Genomic DNA, 9,960 nt, shown 5'->3' on the forward strand with positions numbered 1-9,960 from the left:
CTGTTATGTCCTAATCCAGTGTACGAGCTATTCCACGAGTCTCGACTCCATATGAAAAAAACAAGAAAAATAAGAAAAAGCAAGCGACAAATTACTTACCCCAAACGAATGAAAGGCAAATATAAGGTGCGCGTGAGTGATATCTCACCATTCTTGACGAGGTGTATGTGTGTATATCAACATCTATGTACATGACAGCATAATATATTGTTGCGGCCATGGGTAGACACCAGCTTGTCACTCATGGGGATTAATCCCTGGTTGTCCTCGGTGGAGCCGGACATGGGGCCACCGCTCACAATTAACGTTGTGGTACGGTGGGTTGCTTTAGAACAACGAACGCCACCCAGTTAACCACGAGTTCCAGTGTCCACTGTCTAACTATTCCATTTAACTAGAGATCACATGGTTACCTGAGCGGGGAGCACGCCCTCGGCATAGCACCAATGTTATCTCGATTAGATTTTAATTGGGGCGGCCGAGCGTTTTAACCGCTGGTGCATGCCGACTATTTTTGGTCAAATCTGTGGGAATTACCTCCCAGTCTATCTCAGTTCAGACAATGCTAGACCAATGGAAGGAAAGGACAAACACGGACAGGTTGGAAATCGACAAATGATTTATTAATAATAAAATAAATAAATAAAAATAACTTTATTTCCTGAGGTAAACAAAGAATGAATTTCAAAGCAAAATCAATCAAAATGCCAGGAAAGAGACAAAGAGCAGATGCTTAATCGGGGGTTGACTTACAGCTAAACACAGACATGGGTACCCAACAGCTCATTCGGGGGGGGGGGGGGGGAAGAAGAATCGTCTCGCTCACCAGAAGGTCCTCGTCCGTGAAGCGAAAACGTCCTGAAATGTGTGCGCGCGTCACGTCCGTCGCCAGCTCCCAGCCTCGCCGTGAACCCTCTCGCGAAGAGCCTTGAACGCCAGTCGACGTCTGTCGCGGGTTTAGACCCTGGTGTTGTTGGTGACCGACCCGTGCCTCGCTTGTTGGCGGCGCTGCTCACACCCACACGCTCGCTTCCTTTTCCTCTTTTGCGCGCTTACACCAGCTTCTTGCTCGCTTCTCAAGCTTACTTCTCGTTCTCTTCTCCCTCCCTGGCTTTCTTTCGCCTCCGCTTTCTTTCGCCTCCGCTTTCTTTCGCCTCCGCTTCTTCCTCTCACCTCAGAACGGACCTCCATTTGTTTTATATCTGCAGGCCATCTAGGCGGCGGTGTCCGCCCCAAGCTCACCCTGCCCCACTTGCGCACAGTTACCATGACGACCCGTACGCTCTTAAAAAAGGCGGACGTCAGAGCTCGCGAAGTAATGTTGCTGAGGAAAAATGAGGGCAGGCTTCAGAGTTCGCGAAAGAACGTTGCTGAGGAAAAATGAGGGCGGGCTTCAGAGCTCACTAAAGAAAGTTGCTGAGAAAAAATGAGGGCGGGCTTCAGAGCTCGGGAAAGAAATGTGTGTAAACGTGTCTGTCGTAAAGCAAAAAGCTTCCCATAAGAGAGGGAATCTATTCTTTGCCATTCTCAACGCATCACATTTAAGATCCCATTGGACATGGGGATGGGGCGAATCTGAACATGCATTTAAGGAACGAACTGTCTGAGGACCTGGATGTGTGGATGTATTCATCAGACTAGATTCTGAAATACGTAACAATATGTACATGACATTATGACACCAGCATAGTGTCATAGGGTCAGTGTGCTTCTTCAGGCGATTTTAATATTCCTGGCTGCAAACCTCCTGACTGGTGACCAGCAGGGCAGAGACAATGTGCTTGCATGGCAGGTCGTGCAGCAAGTGCTGTGGTGGGACTCAATTTGTGCCGTGCTGCCTCGTCAAGTCAGGGGGTTTGATTTGATATATATATATATATATATATATATATATATATATATATATATATATATATATATATATATATATGTATATGTATATGTATATATATATATATATATATATATATATATATATATATATATATATATATATATATATTATATTATACATATACATACATATACATATATATGACCGGGTGTAGTGGCGTGCGCCTGTAATCCAGCGACTCTTGGGCTTGGGTTGGAGGATCGCTTGAGGATGGGACTCTGTGCTGGGCGGCGCTATGAGAGGGTGTAGGGCAGCCCAAAATCATGGCGAAACCTAATCCTTATCCCTGTGTCGTAAGAGGCGACCAGGGTTGCGTCAGGAAGGGCATCCGGCGTAAAACCTTTGCCAAATCAGTATGCGGATCATCACGGATGATCCACTGTGGCGACCCCTAACGGGAGCAGCCGAAAGAAAAAGAAGAAGATATATACACATATATACAGAACTGCTAAAAAGTTCGGGTAATTTTCACTTTTGTGTTGCTATTCCCCATTAACCATTTGTGGAAGGTTAGAAATGTGCAATTATGAGATAATAATTCAAAGTTATATGAACGTCAATGTAATATTAGTTACCTTTAAGTATATAAAATAAATTAGGAAATCAAAAGTTGTATCTTTTCTCCACATATTATATTATATTATGATGTGCTTATATCTACTTACTACAAATAAAATATTAGTGGGGCAACTTAGCTAAAATATAGCGTAACAATTGTGCATTTTGTGAGGAAAGCACCAAATTTGGCACACTAGTAGCCTATCATATTCTGAACAGATTTGGATATTGAGCCATCTCAAAATTTTTGATAGCAGTGGAAAATGGCTGCCACAGTCATCAGCAGCTGAATTTGAGATGGGCCAATATCCAAATATGTTCATAATATGATAGGCTACTAGTGTGCCAAATTTGGTGCTTTCCTCACAAAATGCACAATTGTTATGCGAAGTTGCCCCACCATATGCAGGAAATTATTTGTGTATTTTGTACAGTAAATAATAATAAATAATTGGAGGAATCAACACCAGTTATGTTAATGCGACTTACAAGAAGCCAGAATAAAAGTTTCAAATTAGTGAATATGTTAAATTTAGATTTCATCAACTTGTTCCCGAACTGGAAAGTCTGAGTGGGTTCAGAATGGCACCAAGGAAGTAAATTTTAACAGAAGTGTGTGTGCAGATCAAAACTCTGTGAGAAGAAGGGCACACTATGAAGAAAATACAGTAGACTAGGTGTAAGTCGGCAGCGTGTAACTCGTCACTTCGCCTAAGTCGGCAGCGTCAAAAAGTCCCGAATTTATCTCATGTTAAATCCCTTTGAATAAAGGGTCATCCCTCTGTAAGTCGTCATCTCTAAGTCGTTACTTCGTCTAAGTCGTCAGATGTTGTCCATTCCCACGTAATGGAAACTCAAGTAAATTACCACTCCTAACTCGTCACACAGAACTGCTGCCTCATGAGAAGCCCGACTTCATGGAATCGTGATGCTCGCTCATTGGTGTACACCGCCAGTGATAGGCTATTTATAACTGCGTACACACGTTGATCGCACTGCAGGCAAGACAATGGCGACTAAGCGTAAGCTTACAACTAAAACCTACCAAGAAAAATATGACATCATCCAGTTTTGTGAGGCAAATCCACTGATGAAGAAAACAGACATAGCTGAGCAGTTGGACATCAAACGGCAGACATTGAATGATATCTTGAAGAATAAGGGCAAGATATTTGGACAAGTGGAGAAGATCGTGAGGCCGGTGGGAAGTGTGAAATGCGTGAAATGTGTCCTTTGAAGATGTCGATGACGCGCTCATCATCTGGTTTCGGAAAATGTCGGCTCAGCCAAATATTCGGTTTCGGCCGAATATTCGGCCGATACTGTCTTTCGGTGGAGGATTTCCCAGCCAACATCATGGAATACAATGACTGGTTTGAATCCTTTCTCATGCACCAGATGCCCAAGAGTTTGAGGCAGTCAAACATAACGGATTACTTCGCGAAGAAGTAAAGGATCGATCGAGCTTAGTGTTGAAGTCCGATCATGGTTTTATCTTGGCTTGTTTTGTACATTACCGCACTCACACATAGGCATTGAGTGGTAATCATCACCACGATGACTGTGTGTCATGTAATTTGTCACCATACCATTACCGATGGTATACGAGTTGTCTTACAGAGTTGTTCATTGTCTTTACTTTTGATAAACTGATTCATGAATTCCATCTTTGCTTGATCACTTTCCAACTCACCAACTCACCCCCACCTATGCCCCGAGGATTGTGTTTTCCTTTTGGTACAATAGCCGGCTCTCACCCATATGTGTCCAGGCCACGCGCGACTTCATCCTTCACTCCACAGTCATCATGAATGTTCGCATACGCGTAAGTCGTCACATTTCTAAGTCGTCACTTTTTTCTCGGTCCCGATGGTGACGACTTACGCCAAGTCTACTGTATCAGAAAAGCTGAAAATCTTCAATGGTGTGAGGTACACTTTGTAACACCTGAAAAAAGTGGCTCGGTACAAGATAAGAAAACACCAGGAAGACAAAGAAGAACCTCCCAAAGGCAAGACAAGCACATGAAGCTGCTCAGCTTATGTGATAGACAGAAATCAAGCTAACAACTGATAAATGAAATGATCAGTCCTGAACATCAACATCTCATCCAGCACTGTGCACAGAAGGCAGATTTCAGCAGGTATTCATGGTAGAGTTGCAGCAAAGAAATCACTGCTGAGACCACATAATAAGAGGGAAAGACAAATTTGCAAGGGAACAAACACCAAGATTGGGCGATTGAACAATGAAATTGGGTCCTCTGGTCTGATAAGTCAAAGCTTGTTTACATTTTTGGGGATCCAAGAGATGCCAGTTCATATGCTGAAGAGCTGGAAAATGTTATGACATGCAATGTTTGCAGCCTGTTGTTGTTGTTGTTGTTGTTGTTGTACAGCCATGGTCAGTAGTTCTCTCAAACAAGCCTGCGGCATGGAGACAGACAATCAACTTCCCACATCCAGGATGATGTATCCCCACCTTAAAAATAAAAAAATAAAAAAATAAAAAAATATCGGGGTCATGACAGAGTTATAGAGTTAGAGAGAGGGAGGGGAGAAGAGACAGAGACAAGAGGGAAAGGGGACCGATTGGCTCTCTGACAATGACTGCACTGCCCTGACAAATCCGGGCAGCAGGGAAGAATGGGGAAGATTTGGCTCCCGACCTTCGGGAAGTACAACAACCACGGAGAGACGTCCCCGATAGTTGCTTAGCCGACTGTTAAACACGGGGGAGGCTCTGTGACTGTCTGAGGTTTGATCTCAGTTTTTGGTGAAGCTAAGTTTATTAAAATCAAGGGGATGTTAACAAAAGAAGTACTGTAAGCAGATACTGAAGCACCATGCAGTTCCTAGTGGAAATTGTTAAATCGAAAGAGGATTCATTTTCCAACAAGATAATGGTCCAAAATGCACTTCTCATAGAATAAAACAGGATTTTAGAGATCAAAGTTAGAGTTGGTACACTCCAAGTGCGAGAATGGCCACCCCAGAGTCCAGACATGAATCTCATTGAAGCCATATGGGATCCTGACTATAATTCACAGACTGGTGCGTGTGTGTGTGTGTGTGTGTGTGTGTGTGTGTGTGTGTGTGTGTGTGTGTGTGTGTGTGTGTGTGTGTGTGTGTGTGTGTGTGTGTGTGTGTGTGTGTGTGTGTGTGTGTGTGTGTGTGTGTGTGTGTGTGTGTGTGTGTGTGTTTGCCATGTGACTCCTCCGACAGTTCTGATTACATCCAGACTTGCCACATAATCAGCATGACCCCAATTAATGTACAGGGGTGTATTTATCTTTGCTGGTGGTTTTGGAGGGGAGGAAGGGGTGGGGGACACAAATTCTCCATGTAAATGTGTATCGTGTAACGCCGCCTCCAGGTGGGGGAGGATATAACGAGTCTAAACCATTTACAGTACAGTATTCCTGTCCTCACCTTTTCTAATGCAGTGAGGTGCTTTGAATTGTAAGCAGTTGGTATGTTTTTTCTTCATGCACGTAACCAAGGTTTGTTTTTGTTTTTTTGCATATACAAAGCTGTCAGTTGCCTATACACTGCCCAAATATAGGTATGCGTCAGAAGAACGTGTTGCATGCTTGGAACAAAATCGCCCGTTGGGTGGGTACTCTGCTAGTTACCTGAAAACAGAAAGGAACAAGCAGAACTCAACTAACCTTACAGAACTCCAGGATATTTGGCACAATGTTTATGCAATTTAGTGCTTCAGTCATACACAGGAAGCATGGGTGAAAGAGTGAGGGCATTCAAGAAGGCAAAGAGAGGACACACAAACTATTGACCGATACTATAAAATTACACTGTTCTTGTTATTTACTCAAGTTTGTTACACATACATTTACAAAGTTAAGTTACAATAATACAGACATAACTGTTAGCACTGATAATTTGATGAATTTACCCTGAAGTATAAACATCATTTGAATAACACAAACTTTTGCACAGTCCTGGACATACAGAAAATACCAAAGTCTTTCTTGACAAGATAACATCTCACTTTATTTAACTATTAATATACTACAAAAACTGAGAATAAATAATTTATAACAGGCAATGTTTTACAACATATGGTATGAGAATACCGACCATTGAGGACATCACTAAAAGATACCACCCACACCTGAGGTTAACTGCAACAGTAATTTACATTTCAGATTACAATTCCACTTAATCATGGTACACCTATTCCGTAAATCCAAAAACACCTTAAGGGCAATTCCGCAGTTAGTAACGTTACATTTTAGGGACATTCTCATTATTTAGATAAGAGTCCTTTCTCTATCTGTGGATGTAAAGTCTCATTAATGTCACCAGAGATCAACCTAGTCTAGACGTAGAACAGAGCAAAGAATGAAATCATTTCATGAAACATTCTAGAAGAAAGAACTGCTTTTAATGCCGGTTAGTAACGTTACAAAAAAAGGACGTTACTAACCGGCATTAAAAGCAGTTCTTTCTTCTAGAATGTTTCATGAAATGATTTCATTCTTTGCTCTGTTCTACGTCTAGACTAGGTTGATCTCTGGTGACATTAATGAGACTTTACATCCACAGATAGAGAAAGGACTCTTATCTAAATAATGAGAATGTCCCTAAAATGTAACGTTACTAACTGCGGAATTGCCCTTAAAAGTATAATGGACGATGGGTCTGATTTAAACGGTTCCGACATCATGTGCATCGGTGCATGCCTCAGACGGTAGCGCAGTTACAGTGTCCTAGATTATGGCTTCCTGTGACCATTCTGCTGTGGGTCCAGTAGGAGAATGATACATTGTGGAGATACATCATTCGTTTGAGGTGTCATGAAGTGGATGGTCTAAAAATGTGGATTTAAAAAACTCAGGTAGTTCTGAGTGGTCAAATATGCCATTAACCAATCCTTCTGCTTCAGACACATATACCTGTCAGTCTATGTCAGTGCCTGCAAATGATATGACAAAATAAAATTACAGGTTTCAAACAAGTTCAAATGGGCAGATGGCCAATTTTAGAACGCAGTTGAGCGAAAAGACCACAACAGCATGCTTAATGAACGTAGTACATTGTATCTTTTGGACAGGTATGCCTATGAAGCTGATAAGCACGTCATATCGACCTTGCCAAGTGAATGAAATGAGCCAGTCATTGCAGTGTTGTTACCTCTGCTACCGAACGCGGATGCGGGTTATGTTTTCACCTCCATACATGTTGGGTGGTTGCGAGACTACCCTTATTCGCAGTTTTTCCATCTGTCTGTATGTTTGTATGTTTGTTGGGTGGTCGCTAGAGTACCCTTATTTTCACTTTTTCCATCTGTCTGTATGCATGTTTGTATGTTTGTATGTAATGGACAGCTCTGGAGGCCAGAGGAGTAAACCAATTTTGATGAAACTTGGCAGGTAGGTTCATACCAGGATCTAGTTCTATACTTTTGAGCACCGTTGCTATGGACACCACCGTTGCCTAGCAACGGGACTTTGAAATTTTTGAAAACTCCTAAAAAAAATTGTTTTTTCGAAAATCAAAAATCGGCTTCCAGGCTTTTATGTGCACTATAATCAACCTCTTTGTCAAAAATGTTCAGTCCGATCCGTCAAAAACTGTTTGACTAGTATGCAATTATGTAGCGACCACCCATGTCGCCTACCGGCTTGATTGTATGTTTGTATGTAATGGACAGCTCTGGAGGCCAAAGGAGTCAACCGATTTTGATGAAACTTCACAGGTAGGTTCATATCAGGATCTAGTTGTATGCTTTTGAGCACCGTTGCTATGGACACCACCGTTGCTTCGCAACGGGACTTTGAAATTTTTGGAAAATCCCCCAAAAAATTATTTTTTCGAAAATCAAAAATCGGCTTCCAGGCTTTTATGCGCACTATAATCAAACTATTTGTCAAAAACTGTATGACTAGTATGCAATTATGCTGCGACCACCCAGGTCGCCTACCGGCTTGTACGTTTATCATTGAGCGTGACGTCTCAAAAAGTTATGGATCCGGACAAAATTTGGTGGACAGGTTGGGTGTGTGTGACAAGGACGAACTGATTCGATTTTGGTGAAGATCCAGATCAGACACAAGAAAATTTTTAAAGTGATTCTTCACCGATGAGCAATTCGACTGAAACGCTACATGGCAGAATTTCTTAAAAAGTTGTGGACGGATCATGTCAAAAGTAATGTGGACGAGTTGAGGAGGTGACAAGACCACACAATCCGATTTCGGTTCAGATCCAGATCCAGATCCGGCCCTTCTGGTTGTTCATGAATCCACCTGGGCATGAAGATAATCATCGCTTCAGTGCATAGAGAATTGCACCGTCCGTAGCCCCTCCTGCCTCGTCTTCTCGCACCTCGTCCATCGAGATCGACAGCAGCCTTGGCCACGTGACCAAACATGCCACACCAACTGGTCAAGTCACTTCGAAGGACACAAGCGCACCTCTGGGCGATGATGGCACCGCCAGGCGCTTACCCAACACACGTGAAAAATCAGTAAATGTTGGAACATCAATGAAAGTGTCGAGCGAGAGAAAGAGCACAATTCACTTACACGGGACTCTTTGGATCACCCACGTGGTGACAAATATCTCCGCTAACCACAGCAGCGCGCACACCAACCACGTGTACTGCGGGTCCATGAGCACTTGCCATTTCACCGCCCAAGCATTCCGAACACACTTAGTGCCTTGTTGTAAAACGGAACACCGCTTTGAGGCCTTCACCCCCGACCCAACGCCTCCTTTCCTGGAAGGCGCCATCTTGGGCCCTCTCCGTACGTCACGTGCACTGCCGGTAATCACGTCGGGACTTGAGAATAGATTTTAAAAAGAATGTTCATAAAATTAAAAGTTAAACATCTGCAGGTCGGAATTTTAAACGATACATGATAATACTTGATAACTTAAAAGCTGTGAAAGTTCGGTGCGACCAACTAACCAACTACACCAACTACACCGACTAGGCCGCAAAAACCGAAAACACACTATTTGTTATTTTGGGTTTTTTTGAAAAATCATCAGAAAATATGGATGTTGAGGGGAGAGCAGAGGTCCACAGTAAGCAGTGTCGACTCGGTTCGATTCCCGACGTGCCTTTAAACTGCCACCCTGTTGGGAAGGGTGTTGTATCAATGAGCACGGTGGGACTGAACCTCAGCGTGACAGCGACGTCTTGGATGATAAATGATGCAACCACCGGTCACGTGCTCCGATGACGCAACATCAACCAAACAATTATTTTGGAGATCAACATTGGTCAAAAAGGTCAACGTCGGCCGAATTTCTAAAATTGTCAATTTTCATCCCGATTCACTTGAAATTTGAAGAGTTGTTCCATATTTGGTAAATTGATTCAACCAGCAATTATTTTTGAGGTCAAATTTGTTTTATGGATTTTTACGTCTTCTTGTTAATTGCCGGAATACTTCGGATTTCGACAATTATGTTGGTCGGTTGTGTGTGTGTGTGTCATTCTGTCCGTCTGTCTGTCTGTTTGTGTGTTTGTTTACC

General features: G+C 42.7%; 1 protein-coding gene across 3 annotated transcripts in view; it reads right to left on the reverse strand.

The window, feature by feature from the left end:
• The window catches only part of ALG3 (ALG3 alpha-1,3- mannosyltransferase), a 33,097-nt gene extending 23,857 nt beyond the window's left edge, over window positions 1–9,240 (reverse strand). The window contains exons 1-2 of one of the 3 annotated variants that reach the window (XM_085897837.1): window positions 9,003–9,123; window positions 5,884–6,086 (exon numbers count right to left, since the gene is read on the reverse strand). In XM_085897837.1, coding sequence (XP_085753963.1) covers window positions 5,884–5,941 — 58 coding nt within the window. In that variant the 5' untranslated portion in view covers window positions 5,942–6,086; window positions 9,003–9,123. Of the gene's footprint in view, window positions 1–5,883; window positions 6,087–8,723; window positions 8,743–9,002 lie in introns of those variants that run through there. The other 2 variants (XM_085897836.1, XM_085897838.1) reach the window with 2 other exon arrangements.
• Between the last annotated feature and the right edge of the window lie 720 nt (window positions 9,241–9,960).

The sequence above is a fragment of the Eptatretus burgeri genome, chromosome 10 (assembly GCF_056783735.1).
Source record: "Eptatretus burgeri isolate ZD-2024b chromosome 10, Ebu_testis_v1, whole genome shotgun sequence".
NCBI classification, from domain to species: domain Eukaryota; kingdom Metazoa; phylum Chordata; class Myxini; order Myxiniformes; family Myxinidae; genus Eptatretus; species Eptatretus burgeri.